The sequence below is a fragment of the Aulonocara stuartgranti genome (genome assembly GCF_965226115.1).
Source record: "Aulonocara stuartgranti genome assembly, chromosome: 16".
Taxonomy (NCBI): Eukaryota; Metazoa; Chordata; class Actinopteri; order Cichliformes; family Cichlidae; genus Aulonocara; species Aulonocara stuartgranti.
In genome coordinates this window covers 26,470,110-26,494,481 of record NC_138952.1, presented here as the reverse complement: position 1 = coordinate 26,494,481, position 24,372 = coordinate 26,470,110, and the positions used below count along the sequence as shown (strand labels likewise).

Below are 24,372 nucleotides of genomic sequence, written 5' to 3'. Positions count from 1 at the left end.
CAGAGATCATTCACTTTAATTCACACATCTGTGTGGCATATTGATAAAATACTTCACGTAGTAACAGATCAGTTTGATCCAAATGGAGAAGCTAAAATGATGCCTGTGCCAAGACTGGAGCTGGAAACTTATGGATTTACGAGTGTTCCTTTCCTCTCCTCCTTTGAATCCATAACTGCAATAATGTATAACAGTAGCATATCAACGGCTATGATCCCATAATAGAAGGAAGTGTGAAATCAGATGGTAAGCAAAACAAGCAGTACTAGTATTTAAAAGTATATTTCAATGCTATGACTTTTGTTTAAAGTCAGCAATCTGCGCAGAAAACTTTACTGTGACCAGCAAACAGTGTGGAGACATGTCAAGAAAACTGAGAAATGCACCGAATATCTTTGTACTTTTTCAGAAGGAGATGTAGACCTGTTTAAGGATTTAATGAGCATATTCAAATTATTTTATTTAAGCATTAAAAAAAATAAAAATCACAAAGAATGAAGTGCTGAATGTCTACGTAAAAAAACAAAAAACAAATCAAAACAAAACAGGATATTTAAGTGAGATGACAAAAGGCAAAGAAACTCTGAAACTACAAAACATCACAACACAGGAATTTATCAGCCTGTAGAATATGCACATGGGAGGAAAGCATATGAACAAGGCATGAAGGCTTCAGCTGCACATGGGGAACATTGAATTACTTTATAAATGTCTCAGTCCTTTAAAACAATGTGCAGAGAAAGTTTAAATGTAAAATGCAGAGACTGCAGCTATTAAAAATCATCACTGTGCAACTGTGCTTCCCTTTCAGTGTTTCTTAAATGTATAAACCCAACCTCAAGCATAGCATGAGAGATGATGTGAAATGTGTTGCTTGCATTTATTAAAAAATCCTTCAAGCAAGAGGGAAACCGCCGCCCCCCCCCCGAAAGGGATACTAAGTTAAAACCCTAAAATCTTCTTTGTACAATGGGCTCAAATATTTGTATCTTTTGTTGCAGTCCTTGAAACCCTTCGGTGTGTGCTTCATAACAGATACAGCCGTCTGACGCTTCAGTCCTTTCAGTGTTTGCCGTCTGTCTGGCAAAGGCGAGTCTGCAGCTCAACCACGACACGTCTCATCATGCCTCCCAACTGATCGTGCATCTCAACAAGCTGCTGTGGTGAGCAGACGCTCAGTTCCTGTGGTGTCATTCTGCAGGACAGTGTCTCTATTTCTGATGACAGACTGTCTCGGGGTAGCTGGCATTCAATTGTCTCATCTCCATCTGGCACCTCTGGTGTCAGATTCCCAGAGGCGTCCTGCTCAGGTCTCTCATCTGCACAAACAGGCTCGTCCACCAGCTCTGTTGCTACAAACACAAAGGGGAATTCTGTTTACATAATTCTAAAGAGATCAAGAGATTATTTGCATGGCATCACTCAGGACATTAACTTGTCACTGATGTAATACACAATTTTTACATACCCAGTGTGTCGCCTGACGGTTTATCCTCTTCTGTGTTTTGAGGGACACTTGTCTCTTCCAGTTCAGAAGTCATCATCTCTGTTTCATCAAAGCTCTTCAATTCATCCCCGCCCCGTCCTTTACGCTGGAAAATGACAGTGAGACATCAGGCACATGTGGAAAAGCTGCAGTAATGTTAGTGTTTGTGCTGGGTGGTGTTAGCCTACTGAGGTACCTGTTGTTCATAAATTTTGAGTGCTTTTTTCACATTAGAGATCTTCGGGGAGCGAATTGGCAGAGTCTTGATTTCACTGGGAGTCAGTGCACTCAGGTCACCGATCGTTTTAATGTTTCGGGCACGAACAAGCTGCCCAAAACCTCGAGACCTATGAGGAAGATTGAAGGTAAAATGAGTCTTGGTTACTTTGGTCAGAGATTAACAGAGAATAAATATTTGACCAAAATTTTCCTTTGGTGAACCCCGTGCTGTCCTCACCACATGTTAGAGGAAATCTGAGGCAGCACAGCTTCCACAGGTGTAGAGCAGCCAACCAGGGCAGGGTAGATGCAGTCTCTGGAGACAGGTCGAGGTTCCTGGCCCATTTCAGAAATCTGACAAAAAAGGTTCTATGTATCATTAGGATGAAGTCTGATACCTATGTGAAGCTGGAATAATCAACATGTTAATGCTACTGGGACTGAAATTCTGGACCTATGCCAGCGTTTTTTGGGTCATTCCTTCTCTTTCTGGTAAGAAAACAACAACAAAAATGATTCTAAAAACATGAGTGAAGCCTCATGCAGGATTCCAGATTAGGGCTGCCACGATTAGTCGACTAGTCGCAATTACGTCGACGACTAATTTAATAGTCAACGCATCGTTTGAAGCTTTGTAAGATCCCGAAAGACGCAGGAATAAGTAGTAGGATTTAAGAGTGTAAAAGCAGACTGAAACAGAAGATGGCAGCACTGCATGTACAAGGATGCCAGCTGCCATTAAACCCCGAAGAAGAAAAAGCTGTGTCCGGTATCATAGCTGTGTCCAAATTCAGGGGCCACATCCTTCAGAGACTGTATTTGTAGGCCGATTACGTTACAGCAACGCGACAAAGGCCATGAAAATTTGAACACTCCTCCAAATGAGTCCTCCTTTTCCCCAGATTTGAAGGATGGGTGGGGTGTATACTTCGTGGCCCAACCTATCCCAGAATTCATAGCGCAGCTCAGCCAGTTCCAGTTTCCAACAATAGCGGCAGCTACGTAGTTTTAATATTACTCCTATTACTCTTTCTGGGTCACAAAATAAACTTTTAACCTATTTTCAGGCAAGAATGTAGCTGTGTAAACTTCAAATATCTTCTCGGTTTATCAAGACATCACGTATTTGCAAAAGTGATCGGACATTTTCTGAGACATCTGTTACCCACCAGCTCAATAGCTAGCCGGGGTTCAAGGCGAGAACACCAAACTCCCAGCACATCGAATTTACTCCAGTGTCCTGTTATATTTTAGATAGCAAGGAGCAGACCGCTGAGTTTATTAAGTTCCACTGAGACAATCTGCAAATTTCATTAAAAGTTTAATAAACTATCATCCGTTTTTATTTTTAGTTAGCACAGACCTTAAACACTTAAAGCTGTAAGCTAATGATAGTTATATAAGAGCAGATGCTGCTGGTGCAATAAGCTGAACGTTTTACGGCCAATGGATGCATGATCTGATTAATCGACTAATCGCAAAAACAACCGGTGACTAGTCGACTATCAAAATAATCGTTTGTGGCAGCCCTATTCAAGATACACCCCAGTTGCAAAACTAAGGACGGGTACTGAAATCCAGCTGTACTAAATGGGCTTGAGGCTACATTTTTCAATTCAATTTATACAGTGCCAAATCCCAACAGTCGCTTGAAGGTGAAGACCCTACAATAATACATCTGCCGAGTCTGGTTGGGGATGAGGGGAGAGAGATGGGACATTAAGGAGAGATCAGCGTTATCAATAACTATTAAAGACCAGAGTATTAATAATCTCCAATGGCAACAGCACTTTCTTTCTGAACTTCTTTAAGAAGAAATCTGATTGGTACATTAAAGTTCTTTCATATTTGTACCTGACCAGCCAGCATGCTACCTGGGCAGCTAACTGGCACCATCTAATCCAAAAGAAAAGCCACATGTATTTTTCAGAAGTCTGAAACTAAGCTTTAGAAGTAAAGAACACACTGGGCTAAAATGTTGTTTGTGTGTGGCAGCTTACTGGTGAGAAATATCACATTTGTGTGCTTACCAGACATTTCTTGGAGCTCTTGTAACCTGGGCTGTGAAGATTTCTAGGATTCAGTATCACCAAGCCCTTTGTTGGAGTAGTGACATGCTAAAAGAAGCAGAAGACCGTCAGGGTTTGCATGGTTGTAAAATATCGCAATTACAAACACTGATGCTCAAACATACCTTTGGCTGTGGAATATTAGTAACCCTTGACCTTCTAGGTGAGCTGGTTCTGATGGCTGGGCTACGACGATCGATGTCGTCTGCAGTTTCCTGCTGCTGGATTGGATTAGCAAAGGACACACGCCTGGACTACAAGTCGACAACAAAAAAAAAAAGTTACAAATATTTCAAGCCAATGTTCATTTGAAATACATTTTACCAAAATGTGTTCATCGCTCACTTTAACAAGAGGTGAAGGAGTGTCCACTTCCAGTGGTCTCTTCTGGCCCTTCTTAAGAATACTGGTAGAGGGTGAAGCAGAAGGAGACCAGGTACCTCTGGTCTTGCCACTGCTGGGGCTATGTCCAATATCTGGAGCCATTACAGTCTCCAGGTCCTTCTGTTTCACTGGAGAATCAAGAAAATCGCCTTTACTTGTAGGTTCTGATTGCAATGAAGTCTTACAAACATCAGTCAAAGCATCAGTGCTGGCAGTATTCTGTTCATCCTCCACAATCTCACTTTGACCATCTTTTTCATTCTCCTGTGGTGGTGTGGTCTCTTTCTCAGCACTGGCCTCTGAATGCTGAATTGAAGCAGCATGTTGTTGTTCCTCAGAAAGGTCACCAGTAACTTTTAGACTCTCCATTTGCGTGTCCGTGTTCTCCTCAGGAGGTTCTCGGGGACCTGAATTTAAATCCAACATTTGTTTTTCTGTCACCACTTCATCAGCTTTCTCCTCTGGTGACTCCCTGACTTGCACACTGTGCGTTGCCTCATTAGGAGGTGCAAGTGTCTGCTCATTACACACTTCGACAGATTCAATCATTTCCAAGTCCCCTGTGTGATTTTGTGTGGTGGAATCATCACCATTTGTTTCAGAGTCTCTTTGCTCTGTCTCACTAGCTGGCACAGTCCTTTGCTTTGATTCATCAGCTTGAGGTTCTGGACCTAGAACATCATCTACTTCCATCGGCAACTCTTCTTTACTTTGAGCTTCAATTGTATTTGTATGCTGGATCAACTCAGAACTAGGTGAATCTTGGGTTTTTGATTCCTCCAAATCAGTGACATCTTTTGCTTCGGTGATTTGACTATCCAACTCCTGAGAGGCATCGGTGTCAAACTTTTCCATATCTTTCTCAATAGTGTCCTTCGATTCGACTGCAAGAAGTCTCTGAAGTGATGCTCGGGGCCTCCCTCTTTTCTTTTTGGGAATGACTGAGTGTTCTCTGACCTCAGAGGATTCAGATTCTGAGGACTCCATACTTGCCATTAACGCTGGAGAGGACCTTCGTCTGGAATATCTGCCCCTGCCTTGAGAGGACTCTGAACCGGAAAGATCTAATGACTGAGAACTCTCTGGTGTAGAGCTAGGACTTGATTTTAGTTGCTCCTCTAATAACTTGCTCCTTCTAGTCCTTCCTCCAATTCGAGCGTCTGCCTGGCCGACTACAGAATTTGTTATGTGAGAATTAGACCTCATTTGCCTTCCTGATGAAATTGTATCGTCATTTTTGTCTTCAGATTCTGACACTTCAGATGATACCTTACTTCTTCTTGATCTACGTTTAGATGGGCTATCAGTAGATGAAGGTGTGATCACTTGAGAGTCTTCTCTACTTTCTAGTTCGTTGTCTTCATCCTTGAGTAGTTCTTTGCCTAAAATATTTGTCGTGCTTGAGCCAACTTGGGACTTATTAGTTGGAGAAGTAGTGACAACTTGAGAATCCTTTTTGGTGTCTCCATTAGGCTCAGACTCCTGCGACTGGCCTTTAACTTGAGGTGAAGAAATAACCATTTCAGAGCCCTTCGGTTTCTCGCCATTGTTTTCTGACTTTTGGGACTCACCGCCAGTTTGAGGAGAAAGAATGATTGCTTTGGAGTCTGTATCTGACTCCTTGTCTTTTTCAATGTGGTTTACTTGCTCATCTGTGGCAGTTTGACAAGACTCCTTTGTGTCAGGCAAAACGTTTTTTTCCAATCCATCTTCATCACTGAATGCTTTGCTCTGTTGACTAAGCCCACCCTGTGATTGGCTTTCATGATTCGACTGCTTGTCTGATCTTAAATCAGTTTGGCTGGACTCATTGGTGCTTCTCCTTTTACGTCCAGGTTTATCAAGTAACTCCTGTGAACTGGTGTTCAGTTTGATCTTCTTGCGAGCTCTACCCTGAGAATTGGTTTGGCTCGACTCACCCGAGTCCCTCTGAGCTCTTGAGCGCAATCCTTCTCTACCGGTATCCTCTGCAGCTTGCTTACTTCTTGTGTTTGGTCTGCTCTGCATCAGAGACTTTGGAGAATCACTGATAGGCTCTTCTCCAGAACGTCTCTTTTTGACATGTGAGTATTTGGCTTCCCGTTCCTCAGGGTCCTCTCCAGGGAGCTGAGGTCTGACTCTCTGGCGTCCAGATCGTCTGGGTTCACTGGGAGATGTCTGACTTGGAGATGACTGAGAATCCTCCAGAGCTGATTGAGATTCCTCTTCCTGACTTGAGGGAATTATATCCTGTGAAATAGAAGGTCTTTTTGTGCTCTCCATTTCAGTCTGTGTATCTGGGATGACATTTTCATCCTCCATTGAGTCACTAGACAGTCTCTCAGTCAGCTTTACGGGCTCAGTTTTTGTTCTACAGTCTTTGGGTCTTCGAGGGGACTCGTCGGCATTGTTAACTGAGCACTGAGAGCTAGATTTTCCTGTCTGAATGGATTGGGAATCCTGAGAGTTTGGACAAGTGACAGGAGATGAGTCCCGAGAGGCTGATGTCTTGCTGGTTTTAGAGGGTTCTTGGCTATTGGATATCTTTAAAAGAGGGCCTGTAAATGAGGACGCAGTGCTGGGGCTGGCGGGTTTTCCCTCAACATACTTCTCCAGAGTAATGAAAGACTGACGACGACTGTTGGGTTTCTGGGGAGTCCCTGAAACCAAATCGGATGAGGGAGAGATGTTAGGGCTTGTGCCTTCTTTAGACTCTTTGTCTACATCTTCACCCCTATCGTCACTCTTTGCATGCTCCTCCATCGAAACATCTGCACACTCTGGGATAGTCTCTTGCTGCTTGCCATTTTCTGTCAACTTCTCTGCATCTGTTGGGCTGGCATAGTCTTGCGTCTCTTTCGTTTGAATTTCAGCATCTTCTTTTTCAGTGTCCATCTGAGGAAGGTAAAAGAAACAAAAATATAAAAGTTATCAACTCTCTCTACAGATGTACACCAGAACTAACTGATCAATATATCTATATAGTGTTCATTTGGCAATTGCACAGTTTGGTTTCAATGTTGAGCTGCTTGGTGCCTATAGAAAAGAACAAAACAATGTCTATGTTATCTATGTATGTACTCATTGCTGTTAGCTTATGTAGTCAACTAAAAGTGGAGTTGTGTGTTTTGTTACCTTGTCAGTAGTCTTTTTGTTTACAACATCGACTTGTTCAGTTGGCAATTTGTCCCTGTGGAGGAAAATATAAATAAATTCTCTGTTAATTCTGAATATGTTTTATTGCACGGATTTATTGTGATTCTGAGAACTTACAAAGAGTCTTCTTGACTCTGCGTGTACTGTGTGAAGGCCGTGGTATCCAGAGAGGCATCAAGGTTGTTGTACATGGCAGGAATGTCAACTCTTTAACAAAAAGCATTTGCTTTACATAAACAATCATGTGAAATCCAAATGAGCAAATGAAAACAGGCTGAAGAGGGCAAACCTGACCTTTTAGTCCTTTTCACCTCTTTCTGATGCTCTGTCAGAACTCTCTCCTTCGCCTCAGGAGGAATGAACACAAAGTCGATGGATGCCTCTTCTTCCAAGACCTCCCTGCGGGGTGGCTTGGGTGAACCAAAGTCCAGTTTTGTCTGAAGGGAAACAGATGAAATCAGTTTTGCAATTAAGGGCGACAATAAGGGATTATTAATTATAACATGTCTAATTGATGTTGTGTTTTTAATATGAGTATCTAAACAAATCAATATGGATAAGCTGGCTGGTTAATTGTGTCTTTTTTTTCCTCCCCCCCAATGTGTTTATTTCATCCAACATGTCCCTCAGGAAATTATCAAGTTTGATTCTAAAATTACAGAAACTGGCTTGTTGGTCTTCATTGAGCTCTTCTCCTTCTGCTCAGCAGTCTTTCCCAGCAGCGAGTCCCTCTTCCCCACAGATGAAACCGGCATCCCGCTGAGCTTTGTCTCCAACTGAGAATTCTCACTCTGAACACAGAGACAGAGAGAAAGTGCTGAATAAAGCTGAAATCACAAAAGTGAAAAACAAAGATAACTAGGGCAACTCACTGAATACTGTCCACTGAGCTCATCGGGATAACTGACGACCTCGAAGCCAGGAAGAATGATCGGGGTCTTCTGTTTCACCTGGCTCAGTACTGGCCTGTGTTTATATTAAACATTAGAGTCTTAAAGCCATAGGAATGCCCCTGCAGGGACTAGGAGCCTCTGTAGGAGTACTTTTTCCACAGTAGTAGTTTTTAAATGCAATAAAAATTGTGAACTCATTAAAAAAAAATTAATGAAGACAATCACCTCATCTCATCAGGATACGTGAGGCTGACTGCATTGGCAAAGGTGGAGTTCCAGAACTGGGTGACTGAGGTGCGGAGGTGCTTGTTCTTGTGCGGAAACACCACACAAAGCAGAGGAGAGAGCAAAGCCAGGAGTTCATCATTGTGGGCCAGAGAGGAACGGCTTTGCAAGCAGTTGAAAACCTCACCAAGAAGCTTCTCCAACTGTAGGAAGGGAAGAGAAAAGGACAGACATTAAAACTAAACCCTAAAATGACAAATGCTAAAAACCTACTTGGTCAGCTGATGAGGAGCCCACCTTTCCCAGAAGCTGTGAGGTGAACTTGGATGGCTCACTGGCTGCATTTTTATAAAGGAGAGTGAGGGGATGAATCAGAGAGTTCAGAGCCTCCTGGACAACATTTGCCAGAACGAGGTTTGTGAAGAGAGCAGAAAGGACGGACAGCAGGGCCGAGCCTACTGCCTCAGAGGAAGTCTCAGGGTCCTCCAGATAAACCTCTAAACACTGTACCAGCAGGGACTGGAACATAGACAGGTTGCCCAGGGCTTTATTCCTCTTTCGCATCCAATTCACAGGAGTATGGGGGGCTGGAAGAAATGACAGGTTTAGAAACTAAGTGCATGTGTGTAATTTGTATAAAAGATGAAGTAAAGCTCGTTTCAGTTCTTACACTTAAGCTTCTGCTGAAACTGAGGCGTGTACGGAGAGAAGTCCACACACTCGACCATGACATGGAGGATACTGGCAACAGCATTACACGTCGAAGGAACCTGAAGGATCAGAGTCAGATTAGAGTTCTTCTAAAGGCTGCAAGCAATATTCTTACCTCTGTGGAATTTTTTTTAAATCATGACAGATTGATGAATCAGCTTATTTTCCAAATATTCACATCTCTGAAAATGTTTATTTTTTGTCCATATTTGTTATGGAACATGAAATAAAGTCATGTTTATTAGGTTTGAGCTTGTTATACTCGGCTGGAAAGCTTCTATGTAAAGCTGTTTATACGTCACCATGTACTCACCCTTAGGGCTTCTCTGTCTATTGCAGCATCCATCTTTGCACAGAGCTCCTCGCAGCAGATGTTCTCCTCAGCTGTGACCACCAATGCAGAGCAGCAAGCAAATACTTTGTAGAGCTTGGACCATGAAGAAAGCATCGACTTCTGAGCCAGCTGAAGAAATTAAAGGAATGAGAATGAGGTCATTGAAGCGGACTGAATGGAAAGCATGACTTTGTTATTTCTTTATGGTTGTTCCATTTGCACCAGACCTGTGGCAGTGGTGTGCCGTGTAAGAGATGTGTAATGGGGAGCATCAGGGCAGAGTGCATAGCACTGAAGTTGTGCTCCAGAGCGTCACCTTGGTTCACTTCATTAGTCTGTCAAAATAAAAGAGTCAAAGGAAGTTAAACGCTGGTGCTACATTTGTTAAATAAGACTTTAACAGGACGTTAAGGTACAAAAAAACAAAACAAAAAAACTTTACACTGCGTTCCAAATTTTTATGCAAATGATGTTTTTCTCTGATTTTTTTTTTTCCTCTGAATAGTCGATTCAAATGACAGTCAGCATAATTTTAGAGTCAACCATTAGAGTACAACTCAAATGTTACTCAACAAAACTGCCAATGAAAAAGTATGTTTTTCAAAAATAATAAACTTAAAATGCACTGTTCCAAATTATTACGCACAGAGTTTCAAAACATTTTATAGATAGTAGAGAATTGAAAATGGTAATTTGTTGAATTTGCAGCATTAGATCAATTTTACTGAAATCAAAAACATCTTAACAGGTCAAAGCTACATATTAACATAGGACCCCTTATTTGATAGCAGTTTTACAATTCTTGTATCCATGGAACTTGTGAGTTTTTGGAAAGTTTCTTCTTGAATGTCTTTGCAGGATGTCAGAATAGCCTCCCAGAGCTGCTGTTTGGATGTGAACTGCCTCCCACCCTCTTATTTTTTGGTTTGAGGATGCTCCAAAGGTTCTCAATAGGATTGAGGTCAGGGAGGAATGGGGACCACACCATGAGTTTCTCTCCTTTTATGCCAATAGCAGCCAATGATGCAGAGGTGTTCGCTGTAGCATAAGATGGTGCATTGTCTTGCATGAAGATGGTTTTGTTGCAGAAGGCACAGTTCTTCTCTTTCTACCATGGAAGAAAGTGGTCAGTCAGAAACTCCACATACTTTGCAGAGGTCATTTTCACACCTTCAGGGACCCAAAAGAGGCCAACGAGCTCTCTCCCCGTGATTCCAGCTCAAAACATGACTCCACCACGTCCTTGCTGACGTTGCAGCCCTGTTGAGACATGGTGGCTGTCCACCATCCACCACTGCATCCATCTGGACCATCCAGGGTTGCATTGCACTCATCAGTGAACAGGACTGTTTGAAAATTAGTCTTCTGGGCCCACTGCAGCCGTTTCTGCTTGTGAGCATTGGTTAGGGGTGGCCAAATATAAGGTTTATGCACAACTGCAAGTCTCTGGAGGATCCTACACCTTGATGTTCGCAGGGCTCCAGAGGCACCAGCAGCTTCAAATATGTGTTTGCTGCTTTGTTAGCAGCTGCTCTCTTAGTCTGATGCATTTGTCTGGCAGAAACCTTCATCATTGTGCCTTTATCTGCACGAACCCATTTGTGCTCTGACTCAGCCACAAATTTCTTACATTATGGTGATCATGCTTAAGTTTTCGTGAAATATCTGAGGTTTTCATTATGTGTCCAAGGCATTCAACTATTTCACGCTTTTCAGCAGCAGAGAGATCATTTTTCCTTCCTATATTGCTTGAAAATGGTGGTCTGCTTAATAATGTGGAACATCCTTCTTCAGTAGTTTTTCCTTTAATTGGGCTCACCTGGCAAACTAATGATCACAGGTGTCCAAGATTGAGTTTAGTCATCCAAAGAGCCCTGAGACACAATTTCATCCATGGGTTTAATTGAAAAACAACTTATTTAACCTTTATGACACTTAAACACAATTGGCATAATAATTTGGAACGCGGTGTATATTCTAAACTTATTTGGTCTTAAACTTGCATTTTTCTACATCCATATATTAATAAGTGGGCCACCAAGCAAGGCTTTGTTCTTCATACTCAGGGTTTCCACCATTGCAGTGCAAACCCTAAAGTTGCTTCCAGCTTTGGAGAATTATGTTGCGTTTTTCTGTCTATGTCTTTGGACTGTGGGAGGAAGCTGGAAGAAACCACACAGACACAGGTAGAAAAACTAACACTGTCATGATATTATGAAAGGATACTAAATAACCTTGACCCTATCAAAAGTAATCATTTTTAAACATGCTTTTGGCAGTTGTATCAGTATCATTAGTGTCAGAGTTTATCCTTGGCCCCATCTAGTTTATCCCCTACATTTATCTAAACAGTGCTGGCTCCAGTCCTCAAAAAAAAGTAACACGCGGTGCCTGTGTTCCACTTTATAAAGCAGGCTAATGTGTTGCTTAGAACCCCTCTGCCGATCAAACAAGCCTCTAAACTCTGCACTAAAACTTCAACATTCAGACAGGTAAAACTATTGTCTTCTCAAAGTTGACTTGTTGCAGACAAAGTGAAACAAAGATTTTTTAAATGTTCCTATTAAACAACAGCAGTGATTGTCAATAATCCCGCTCCTACTTGTGTGACGATGTCAGTGAGGGAGCTGACGACCACGCTCCACATTCTCAGCAGCTGCTCCTTGTTCTGCAGAGACGTGGCACTGCGGCTGATGGCACCCAACAGCGATTCTGCAAATGCTAGAGGGGAGGTTGGACCTGACAGTCCACAGTTGACCAGCGTTTGAAGGCAGTGATAAAACCTGCAGACAGATTCAGGAGGCAATGCATTAAGCAAAGAAGATGAGAGTGTGTGCATACATAGATATCTAATATATAAGCAACTGGATATCGGGGTGGGGTCTGTATCCAGTAAGGGTCCCTAGGCAAGATCCAGGCTATCAACACCTACGCCCTGCCCTGTGATCCCCTGCTTGGATAATAACCTGGCCAAAGGAGGAAATCGAACCCACTGACATCAAGACAAGGAAGCTCTTTACCATGCAAGGAGGGTTTCACCCCCAAGTCCAGCACCCTGAGGCTGTATGCTTAGCAGAAGGAAGGAGGCCAGGGACTAGTGAGTGCCAGTACCACGGTCCAGGATGAGACGATGAACAGCCACGAATACATCAGGAAGATGGCCACAACCAGCTGCACGTTCAGTGAATAACTCAGGCAGCATAAACTGAAGAAAGAGGAGGAACCATCATGGAAGGACAAGCGCCTGCACGGTAAGTACCACCGGCAGATAGAGGAAGTGGCTGACAGGCTGAAAAATTATTGTAAACTTCATTTGAATTTAGGTGGTTATAATTACTTGTACTGATGCCTCCACAGGAGGACACAGCAGGAAAGGAGCATCCAATGGGACATTGTGGAGGGTGCTTCAGGAGTATGGGGTGTCTGGCCCATTATGGTAATTAGATCCCTGTTCAACCATAGCGAGAGCTTGTGTTGTATTGCCACCAGTAAGTCGGACTTGTTTGTAGTGACTGTTGGGCCTCCCGAGGCTGAGACCAGAAAAGGGTGACGTGCCTACTCTGAGTCAGGGATTAGTAACTACCCCAGGTGGAGCGGTTTTAAGTATACCAGTGAGGTGAGAATGGAGCGTGAGATTGACGGACGGACTGGAGCAGTGATGCGGATGCCGCCCCAGTCAATTTAGAAGTCTAATACGTTCCTACCCTCACCTGTGGTCCCGAGTTCTGAGTGGTGAGCAAAAGAATGGAGGTCTCAGATTCAAGAGGAGGAATTTATTTTTTTTTTCCCTTCCATCGAATGTTGGCTGGGACTCAAGACTTAAAGTAGAGCCTCTTCTCCTCAACACTGAAAGGAGCCAGGTGAGCCGTTTCAGCTCTCGTGGTAGATAGAAGGCACTTAATCATAGAAAGCGCTTGTATGTATGGTCCTCAGGAAGAGTAGAAAAGCGCTATGCAAGAACCAGTTCATTTACCATTTGTAGCAGGTCTTGACTAAGTGACCAACTATCTTGTCCCCCCCAGTTTATACAGTTTTCAGTAAAATTACTGGAAGTAATGCACAAGATGTTACCAGTATCTTTTATTGTGTTCCTGTGGAATGAGAATCAAACTAAGTAGTAGACCCACCTCTCATCCTCAACGTAGGCTGGAAGCATGCTGCTGTCGTAGAGGAGGAGGATGAGGAAGAGAGCAGGTGTTCCCTGAGGAGTTAAACAACATTTAAGCAACATTCTGTGTAAGCACTTCCATGGAGCTATGCTAATCGTTGAACCATGAAGCACTCACATTTAGCACGTCCATCTTGCCCACTTGATAAGATGCAGAACTGAGAACTCTCTGAGGAATTCCTTTCACTGTGGCTTCAAACAGAACCTAAGGTTAAGAAGAAAAACAAAAACAGTCAGTGCAGTAACAACTTCTGAGCACTGAATCAGACCCAACACCTCAAGAAGCAGCCCAGTGCCTGGTGGGACTGTCTATCGAAGACATGTACCTGTTTGGAACCATGATAACAGGGTTCTTGCTGATTGGAGCTGGCTTGGCCCTGGCTTATCGAAGATTAAAGAAAACGGAATCAGCTGTTCAAAACCCCACAAGGCTGCCCACTGTGATTGAAACGATGGGACAAGTCGTGAGTTCTCAAAATGGGCTCATCGAACGCAGCACGGATAAGATCTTGGAGATGCTTGAGGCTACCGTGAACACTCAGAATAAGACCGCTGAGCGAAAATTGGATAACATCTTGGAGAAGCCAGCTGTGGTCTCAAGGCTGTAGCCGAACAAAAACACCCTGATAACAGACTGTGCATAGACTGTTTCTTCCTATCCTACGCAAGGCCACCTGGGTTGGCTGGAAGATTGTTTACTTAGCCTGGCAGGGCGAAGGACACCGTCTCAGCTGAACTCTGGAGACACACACACACACACACACACACACATCCCCCCTCCCTTTCCAAACGCCTTCGATGCTTGTCCCCTCCCGGGGCAGATGTCCAGCGCAGACATGCTGCAGGACCGGATGCGCTGTCTACACCGGCTCTCTCTCACCCTTACCCGCCCCTGTTGCTTGTCTTGTGTTTCTATGGTGTATTGATAGTCATGTGCTTTTTGTGCTGGGGCGTTTTTTGTTCTGTTCTCAAACTGTTCTCCCATTAGGAGCTCAATCTGAGTGGAGTTTTTTTTTCTCCTCCTCTCACCTCATGTTATGTATTTTCGTTGTTTTTTTCCTATCAGCCTACCTTTCTGACATGACTTCCCAATGTGATGTTTGTGTAAAGTTTGGTCAGAAGATTCCTTTGTAAGTGCGCATGCGCCATTAGCGTGCTGCCTGCTGTAACCTATAATGTACTTCGGGATTAATAAAGTATTCTGATTCATTAAAACAGGTAAAACGCTAACAATATCAGAAACAACTCAAGGAATGATACAATCTGACATAAAAACCTATCCTTTGGTGCTGCTTCTCAAATCATTTCTATAAGTGACAGTCTGTAAAGCTCTGCGTTTCTTATGAACAGACTAATTCTAGTTAAATTTTCAGTAAGTGAGTCAGTCTTAAAGCTTTCTGCATAACCTTACCAGGACTCTGTCTGCAGGCAGAGATTCTGAGGCGATGATACTCTGCAGAGCTTGAAGCATCAGTGTCAGTACTTCGCTTCCCTGTCGCTCCTTCTTATTGCCTAACGACAGAGCACAAGTATTATTCAGCAGCGAGTCCAACATCAATATTGTCGTCTTTTCAGGCTCTGCTTGAGATGAGTCATCATTGGGGACAGATCCCCTCAGAATTGTAGTCTTGTCACAGCAGTCCAGACTGAAGACCTGAACGCTCCAACTTAAACTGATGATGAGATGTGACAGGGTCAGGCAGAAGAGGACAGTGAGGTCTCGCTCGTCCTCCCATGGAACAAAGCTCAGACCCAATCTGAGTGCTCTATGTGGCGCTTTGAGGTCAGACCCATGACTTTAAGAGCCCACCCTGCTGAGCAGCAGCCACAACACAACTAGAAATTTAACCCATGATTAGTTATTTAACTACAACAAAAACAAAGAGCAGTGGAAACTGCTGACATTTCTGTTTCTCTGCAGATAATCACTGCCACAGTTTTGCCAGCAAAGATGAATGATTACTAAAGTCTGTGTGCATAAAGGCTCCCGCAGCTTTCTCCATGCTTTGTTACTTCTTTATCAAAAATCTAACTTACATTTGTTAACGAGTCAAATAAATACATGCAAACGAATTAAACATTTTAGATTATCCCACCATAAACATTACACACAAACCAGTTAGCTCCACTGTCAAATCAATCAGGTACCTTCACTACTTACCGGACTCTATGGTCAGGGAAACAAACCGGACAAGACTTGTCCATATGAGGGTCAGAAGAGATTCTGCAGGAGAAAAGAGCTTATAAGCTTATGTTTATATGGACTTAGGAGAGCAGGTTTCAGGTTTAAGTAATCAGTCACCCTATTTTCCAACAAATCCTTCAACAGTCTGTGACAAAGAACTTTTAGACCTCTTATCACAGACCTACATGATTAGCAGTCTGTCGCCCTAACACTACTTCCTTTCTCCAACTCCTCATCTTAAAAAGATTTCCTCATTAACATCAAGATTCCCAGTGACAACATTAAGGGGAAAAAAGCCCTCTGACTCATTTACAAGTGGCGAGGCTCAATTTTTACAGCCAAAATGATGCATCACTTCCGCATCACGCCTGAAAGCAGCAATGGCTTTGTTTGGACCAGTGTGAATAAGCACTGGTGACAAAATGCCATTTTTCTTCTAATGCATTCAAATATATTTAGTTTTGAAAATTCATCTCCAAATCAAAGTCGAGGTGAATGTCAGTCGGTGGATGTTTCTGTGAGGTTTACCTGGAGCATCTTTTCCGATGTTGATGAAGCCATCTCTGGTATTCGAGATGAGCACAGCAGCATGTTTAGTAAAGGAGGAAGCACCAGAGAGGAGCGGGTGGTTCAGGGGCTCTACAAAGAAAAACAATAAAAGGTATAGAGGAGACACACTAAACTCAAGTACTTCTTTAAACACCAAACTGGATGTGATCTTCTTGTCTGTGTTCCTGTGAATGGTTTTTTTAAATTTGCACTTGGAGACAAATTTGCAGAAACATGAGCATTTCTGGGACATTTCCGCATCTACAGTAAAACACTTTCTCTTCCCTGTGGTCCCATTGCCAGAAAAAAAGACCAAAATGGAACTGGACAGAGCAATGGAGAAAATGAAACAGAAAAAGTATTTGAAATTTAAAAGGCATATTCTTTAGAAACAGTGGGTTTATCTCTGCACCTCCTTGTGTGGAGCCTGAAGGAACAACTATAAAGCAGGCTAATGCAGAAAACATGTGACTCTGACCCACCGAGACTCAGGATGAGTTTGTGTTTTGCTGCAGTCGCAACAACCTCTGGACCTCGAAAATAGTGCAGCAGCATCTCTAGTCCGAGCAGCTGAATCGACGGTATCGAGGAGGCGAGCTGGATGCTGGAGTTCAGGCTCATCCGAGATGTGTTGGCTGGGCTGTTGAAGCCTGGAGCACTTGCTGCAGACCGAAACAAACACTACATCAGTGTCTGTGTAAGCTGGATTAGTGCATTACATGTGGAGGAGTAACCGTACCAGTCTTGGGTGTACCAGGAGCAGCAGCGCTATTTTGAGCGATAGTTCTGGAAGGAGTGCCTGGTATAGAAGAGGAAAAGTCGGAGCCGATTGTGCACTGGAGCAGAGGTACAGAAACCTGAAAGACACAGAAACACTTCACTCACACCAGAGTTTCACACTTCATCACACGTTAGGAAAAACTGACAAGCTAGTAAACTCTGTGTAGATGGAAATAAAGTTGTGTCTGCATGAATTAAGAAGTAAGAAGAATGCAGTACTGTTACATAAAATTATTAAAAAGGACCTCCGTGACTGTTCACTGTTGAAGTAAACTCTGTTACCAAGATGTCTAAATATTGACTCATGTAACCCAAAGAGTTGATTACACTATTATACAGCTATGATGCATATGAAGTATTAAAGTAGGACTAGTATCTACTGCTGAAAGAGGGCTAAGTTCCCAACTGTGGTACTACTGAAGGTTAGCTCATCTTAGACTGGTCAAAGTTAAACTGATAAAAGAATGTGGAATAAGGTGCATTTAAATAAATAAATAAGCACAGTGCAGGATGTCTGACTGTTTACTGTAATTGTCCCACACTTAAACACTTTAAAATCACTTATAACAGATCTCTAGTTATTACCGCAGTGTCAATTAGCTTAAGTCTGCAGTACCTTTTAAACATGACTAATTACTGAGAAAAACTACCCTATAGCTTCACCAGTGACTGCAATCACACACTAAAAGTCGCACAAAGTCAGAGAATTAGGGATAATGTATGACCAAGTTTACTGTGAACAGAGCAAATCAGTGTGACAAGTGTGTGGCGCTGCAGCCAGTCCACTCTGCCACAGAAGCAGAACTGCAAGGAAGAAAATTAATTCTATAAAATAATCTTTGTTTTGTTTTTAGAAAAAACAAACCGGGAATCTAACCTGATCAAAGTTGGGTGACAGGTTGGGCCCCAGTTGGATCACCAGGTACCACCACACCTCCACCTTGGTGAGCAGCAGGGCTTCTGTTCTGACATTGATGGATGTGAGCGGCTGCATCAGGAGCTTCATACGTTTGGCACTGCACAAGATGTCTTCGGGAGCACCAAGGGTATAGGTTTAAGATTTCAGTTTGACCACTGAACTTCCTATTAAAGACAGGATGAGTGTAATGGGGCTCACCTGGATTCAGAGCAAAGTTATCAATGAGGCTCTTCCAGGCAAGAAAGGCGATCTTCTTAATGGTAGGAGACGAGCTGCGGAAACCAAGCTCCTCCAGGTGCAGGAGAGAGTTGATGAAGGGACCTCCTCTGTGCAGCAGCTGTGCAGGAGACACAGTTAACCTGGCTGATCAGGCCATTCTTATCATTCAAAAAGAACAAGGAATTCCAAAGTTTTAAGCAAACCCAACAGGCCTTTCTCAGAATTTCTGGACGCAATGACTACTAAGTTACACTCATTTATTTAAATATCGGAGACCAAATATACAGACTTTACCTTCCCAAGCAGTTTCACAAACAAAGGCCACAGCTTCAGGACATTGGTTTCGTTCTTGGACATGAAAAGTTTCTGCAGTTCTGGTATCAGTTTCTATGAAGACACAAAGACAGTTGAGCAGAGATTATTACAATTCCCTTTTCACAAGCAACACCAAGCATCAAACTCCATAGAGACGTTAGACTACTCACTGTGGACATCATTGTTTCAATAACAGCAGACACCTCATTCTGCTTTTCCAGTAGAAGGGGCATGCCCATCTCCATGGCTGCGGCGGCCCGCAGACGCACCTTTGATGCAGAGTGGACCACCAGAGGGATTACCAGCTTTGCCCACTGTACTGCTCCTTCGCCCATCTGGGTGGGCACCTGCTCCAGCATCCTATAAACACCAAGGAAAGAGAGCCCCATCTCATTTTCCAATATAAATATTTTAGCTATCCATGTGCAGTACTTATGACACAAAAGAGGCCACACTTTCAAACAAGACAAGCTGACCAATAAAATCTGGAATGACACAATCTAGAATTTTAGATCTGAAATGAAAGCTGCACCAATGAGAGTACCACCACTGCTGTAACATCGGACTTGGGGGAACATTCATTATCCAAAATGTGTAATTTCTCTCCCTGCTGGAGTTGGCTGAAGGTTTGTGAAGCACTTCAGCGAGAGCCGATCAGCTGCAGTCAGAGCTCTGGTCCACAGAGTCCCACTGTGAAGCTTCTTTGTGTGGCCAATGCCATATTAGCGTTTTGAAACTGGATGTGAAGAGTGAGGGGTAGCTCTGACTAAGTAAGTGAGGAACACTGCTCATATGGCAGTAACAACCTTAGCTGTACTCCTCTTTTTCTGGCCTTCTGGCCATAATGAAGACCACAAGTTCCAAAATTGCCTTCATGTTGTAATCAATAATCAGAATGAGCTTTATTGACTAAGTATGTGTATTCATATAAGGAATTCAAACTAGCAACTGAATCCATAAAGTGTTCATAATGACTGTTTTGTCACACTTCTACACAGCTGGACTTTTTGCCCTCTGCTGGCCATTAGAAAGAATGTTTCTTGGTCTATGCCAAAGGCCCCTGACATGCACAGCAGGGGAACAAAATGCACAATTTACCTGCCCAACATCTGTTCACAAACAGACGCTCAGTATTCTAACTCATATTACACTAAGCAATAGCACTAAAAGCAGATGTGTTTTCTTCCACCAGAGGCTAACATGAAAGAGGTGTGACAACTAAAGAAAGGACATTGGCAACTTCTATTTATCCAGACTAAAAAGCAATACTGGGAATTTCAAATAAAATATGTAATGCATTTCTCATCATCATGTAAAATTACTTATTGTAGAAAGCTGCAGGGAGTGTTAATATTCCATTTTGTGTGACATTTCCCTCGACCCAAAGTGAGAATGTCCCACAGAGCATGATTAAAGGAAAACAGGGCAGAATAAAATACTCTGGTTATCCAGAAGTCTGGCTTCAAATAAATCTTACCTGATTATGACATTCAAGGCTTCATGCTCCATTACCACAGAGTGGATGTCTTCCCTTTTCCACACGCTCTCCAGTGTTCCCAGTATGGACGGCACCTGAGTGTAGAAGAAGCAACACGGATCAATACAGCAGCTTTGGAAACGCCTCTGCTCCTGAAATCACTGCTACGTTTTCAGCAGTGTTGACCTGACAACATTTTCAGTACACCATGATGCTTTCTGAAATTGTAGCACATAAGGTTCAGGTGCTGCTCACTTTTTTAGAGACTTCTTCTGCAGGAAAGCTCTGTTTGGAAATCACCCACAATGCCCTGGTGCAAGTGTTCTTATCAGTCGCCTTCGACACCAGCAAGCAAAGTGCTGACAGTATTTCCGCTGCAAAGACTTCTGCAAAAAACAAACAAAAATAACAGTTCCATCTGGCCAAGTCAGATCTGCAGTGATGATGTCAAGGTTCAAAGCATTTACGGTCATATGTACAAGAAGGAAAAACATTTCTCGGTGCAAGACACAAATGCTGTCTGATGTACACATGAAGTTACCTGACACTCCAGAGACAACATGAGAATGGTATACGCAAAACCCCAAGGCTTGTAAGGCAGCTTGGCTCAGCTCAGCATTTGGACTAGTTATGTGAGCCTGGAAGTGGCATAAGAAAATAAGGCTTAAAATTTAAATATAAGCATGGAAAATGTAAGTTTCCGACAATTTTGCGCACAGAAGACTCACCAAGATGGCTTTACCCAAACGAGAAAAGTGCTTTTCAACTGCAGGGAGGAACTGGCGCCCCTCCTCTCCACTGAGCCGACTGTACAGCAACAATAGAATATTCTGTCACTTGTGGTCTAGTCCTAACTTACGTCAAAGTCTGACATACTGGGGCTCGTAACTTACTTGGCGATGGTGAGGTAGGCATCTGTCTGCTCTGACTGTCCAGCAGTGCTGTCCTCCAGAGACTCGAGGAGAGGGAGGAAGCTGGAGTTGCTCAGAGGCCCTGCCGTCGCCATCATTATTACTCACCTTCTCGCCCTTAAAGAGGAGGAGCAGAAAAGGAGGAGAAACATGAGGAAAATGGATAAAAATAAACTTTTATAGAACTGCCCTGTAATAGACTGTCCAGAGTTTATGCACCCTAGATCAGAATCTTCTTGAAAAGTGCAGCCTAGTGGCAGCTCAAGTCAGAATTCAACGGAAAAAGAAGAAATCAGACTCACAGTTGTAATAAAATCCCAAAAGTGCAGTTAATTTAAACCAAACGTCTGTTGTTCTGTTTGACTCTGGAGTTTATCAAATTCACTGTCTTTAAACCACAGCAACATCCAGTCCACTGTGTCTCTCTTCAACCACGTTTCTCATTTACCACCTGAGGGTACGTACACACTGCGTTTGCCCTCCAGCTATATGGAGATTAGTTTTTAGCTTTTGTTTTTTAATTTTTAAAACTACACACAAATACATAAAATAAACATTTCTGTTCAGAACGCACATTTAATTCCTGTTTCTTTACTAACACATCTGTAAACACATCTCTCATTCATTCAGATATTGGGTTTGGATGTGTTAATAAATATTATACAAAGTTAAATTTGTAACTGGCACAGTTGTGACACAGCACTGGCAGACGCCATATCTGGAGATATTTGTCAATACCATATATTTGCATCACTGATATTCTGACATATTTTTTTATCCCAATTATCTAATTTTCCATCGTTAGTACTAGTGATGATTTCCACTTGAATTTAGTTTGTGTGTGTCTATATGTGTGCTGGGGGGTTGAAGGGGGGGCAATTTCCTTGTCTGACTATTTCACACTGCATAAGCTAGCTGTTTATAACAGCGGGCTTCTACCCCAGAACTGTCACATTGCAAAATAATCACACAAGTAAAAAGATGCATTTACGTACCTCAGTGAGAAGTAGGTGAAGCTGCGATCACCCGCCACTGTAGATACAGCTGTAACACAGTGAAGAATGGGCTTCAAATACAGGCTTGCGACACATGTTCGTTTTAGCTGGCGATGTAAACGCCTCCCAAATCAGTCTGTCAGTGTCTCGCTACTAATGCCATTGCTGGGTTCTACACAAATAGAGCAACTATTTTGAAATGACACATCAAAACCTCTGGACGCATTTTCTGAATCGTGACTGAACAATTAGCAGCCTGCTAACTAGCTTTAACAAATTAGCAGCACTAGCAGGCTAAACGTCGAGTCTCCGGCTAGCAAAGTTGCCTTCGCGCCGGCGCACACACAGGCAGACGACGCTGCGGCTAAAACGTCCCTGCTCATCTGCCCTTATTTAGCCTCACTAACAAGAACACAAACCTGCATGGCTAACCAAACGACTGTTTACACTTGCTTGTTCGTTTGTTTGTTTGTTTCAGCCAACACACACAGCACGTCCCCGCTGCTGACACTCACTGCTCACCTAGGTCGGAGTTATGAGAAGGGACACATACACAGCGCCGACGGCAGCAAATAAGCTTCACTTCAGCGGCCACCACGCTTCACTGTCTGGATTGTTTTCTGTGAAGTGCAGCTTTTAATGGCTCCTATTTCAGCCTCCTTTTCTGTGTCTTGTGCCGTTACCCCGCGAAATTTGCTGGCGCCAAACCACCACGCCGACGTACAAAATTACCTTTGACCCCGCTACGTCACACTCGGCCTGCCCCTTTGAACTTATAAGGAGAGCCCCAGAGCTGACAGCGTCAGCTTAAAAGGCTCTGAGAGACAACAGAGCGTACAGTTATTATTGTGAATAGCTGTTGTGACTCGTTTTAAAAGTGGTAGAGAGTGTTCCCAGGGGGAAGAGTGCTGAATGAAGCTGACTTCAACACATATGTAGATGGAAGGAACAGAGGTGATGGGGAGGTGTTGGTATGGTGTTAAGGAGAGATGTGCAGATACTAGTAGATTTTGCATAAAGAATGGACATGGATTTTTTTGAACACATTGCAAGAGGGAGGAGCAGGGAGATGTATAAGACCTGTGTCGACTACTGTGTGCACAAGATGCAATCTGAAAGACATGGGAGGCTGAAAGTTGATATGAGGATGGCATTGGATGGTAGTCTCTAGAATGCCTGTGGAAATCAAGAAGAGAAAACCAGTAAAGGGAAAACAAAGCAATAAATGGTGGAAGTTAAAAAAAGGAAGACTGATGCATAGGGTTCAGGAGCTCTGGGTGGTAGTGACTGTTACAAGATGACTGGGACGTACATCTGACGTGCTTTGATGCTTTGATCCCAACTCTTTCTTGAGTTTGGATCAAGAAAGATCTTTCTTGAAGAGAAAGATCTTTCTTGATCTTTCTCTTCAAGCTATGATTAAATGTTCATTCTTTGCAGATTTAGAGTATGTCTGACATAATAGGTTAGACTGAAATGACTTTTTAATTCTCAGTGTTTGCTAAGTATTATATGTCATTTGTAATATTTGCAAGTGGGCCTCTAGTGGGCCCTTCGGCTGGCTATCATGAGTCCTGCTCACAATCTGCTGCTACAGGTTATAATAATGCTTTTGGTACACCTGGTATATTCCAGACATAGAACCGAGGACAAATATTGTCATTGAACATAAAACTAGTTTAAAACCATTTATGTTACCGTGTGCTGGGGAGCAGTGTCCTGATGACATGTAGGTCAATGAAAAACATTACAATCAAGACTGCGGGTATTATGCAGTCGCTCCATCTCTGCCTCAAGCTAATGTAATCAAGTATGTTCTCTTTGGAATTTAACTTGTCCAAGAGGAATTTTTCTTTTAACAGACGCAATGGTCCACGTATAGTGTGGCCAAAAACAGTCAGTGGGACTGAACCCTAAAGGTTTCTGATTTGTCTCTCTGACAGCGAATAACAGCAGAGGCAGCCCCTCGTCACACTCCCGGTTTGCAGTACACATCATTGTGAGAATGTACTGGTTTCCTGATTTTGTTTTTAGAAGTAGTCCGAGACATTCAACAAAAACATGCTGAAATGGCTCTTCAATAACTGGGATGGGTAAGTAAGTGTAAGTAAGTCACCCTTCTTAAATCTATTCAACTTTACTTAAGTTGGATTTAAAGTGAAGTCTTCCAACTTAAGCTCCATTATGACACCCTCACAGACAAGAAAAAACTGCCAACCAGAAAAGTAGTGGGGAACAAAGGTCAATACAAGCAACTTACCCAACACAATATAAGCAACTTACTCAACATACGACGAAAAGAACAAACAACAAAAAAGAATGGACAAGCCCCCAATTCATGAAACAAATTTACAGAAGCCACAGAACCACTGAATTCTGATGTGGTGTCCCAAAGATT

At 42.9% G+C, this 24,372-nt stretch overlaps 1 protein-coding gene across 4 annotated transcripts; it reads right to left on the bottom strand.

The window, feature by feature from the left end:
• Nucleotides 1-22,744, bottom strand: rif1 (replication timing regulatory factor 1). 4 transcript variants are annotated; one of them, XM_082509319.1, is made up of 37 exons: nucleotides 22,497-22,744; nucleotides 21,975-22,023; nucleotides 20,962-21,096; nucleotides 20,797-20,875; nucleotides 20,610-20,706; nucleotides 20,324-20,454; nucleotides 20,069-20,163; nucleotides 18,762-18,951; nucleotides 18,571-18,663; nucleotides 18,256-18,394; nucleotides 18,016-18,167; nucleotides 17,098-17,215; nucleotides 16,841-17,020; nucleotides 16,338-16,448; nucleotides 15,786-15,848; nucleotides 15,036-15,136; nucleotides 13,743-13,829; nucleotides 13,584-13,657; nucleotides 12,059-12,239; nucleotides 9,684-9,791; nucleotides 9,436-9,585; nucleotides 9,082-9,181; nucleotides 8,709-8,998; nucleotides 8,412-8,614; nucleotides 8,166-8,259; nucleotides 7,953-8,084; nucleotides 7,588-7,730; nucleotides 7,411-7,500; nucleotides 7,273-7,327; nucleotides 4,401-7,032; nucleotides 4,120-4,286; nucleotides 3,900-4,028; nucleotides 3,736-3,822; nucleotides 1,944-2,059; nucleotides 1,683-1,833; nucleotides 1,469-1,592; nucleotides 1-1,352 (listed from the first exon to the last, which is right to left on the bottom strand). In XM_082509319.1, exons 3-37 carry the CDS (start codon nucleotides 21,075-21,077, stop codon nucleotides 1,063-1,065), a joined length of 7,068 nt encoding a protein of 2,355 aa, XP_082365445.1. In that variant the 5' UTR covers nucleotides 21,078-21,096; nucleotides 21,975-22,023; nucleotides 22,497-22,744; the 3' UTR covers nucleotides 1-1,062. The 4 variants fall into 4 exon arrangements, with proteins under 4 accessions (XP_082365445.1, XP_082365442.1, XP_082365443.1 ...); XM_082509316.1 differs by having other exon boundaries at nucleotides 4,120-7,032; XM_082509317.1 differs by having other exon boundaries at nucleotides 4,120-7,032; nucleotides 22,528-22,744.
• Nucleotides 22,745-24,372: the final 1,628 nt, after the last annotated feature.

What these genes read in the sequence shown, in the direction of transcription:
- rif1 (XM_082509316.1), bottom strand. Translation starts at nt 21,077, where the DNA reads ATGATGGCGACGGCAGGGCCTCTGAGCAACTCCAGCTTCCTCCCTCTC. An exon ending in ACGGCACACCACTGCCACAG is followed by an intron (nt 9,586 to 9,683) that starts GTCTGGTGCAAA and finishes TAATTTCTTCAG; the next exon opens with CTGGCTCAGAAGTCGATGCT. An exon ending in CTCCTTCACCTCTTGTTAAA is followed by an intron (nt 4,029 to 4,119) that starts GTGAGCGATGAA and finishes GTCGACTTGTAG; the next exon opens with TCCAGGCGTGTGTCCTTTGC.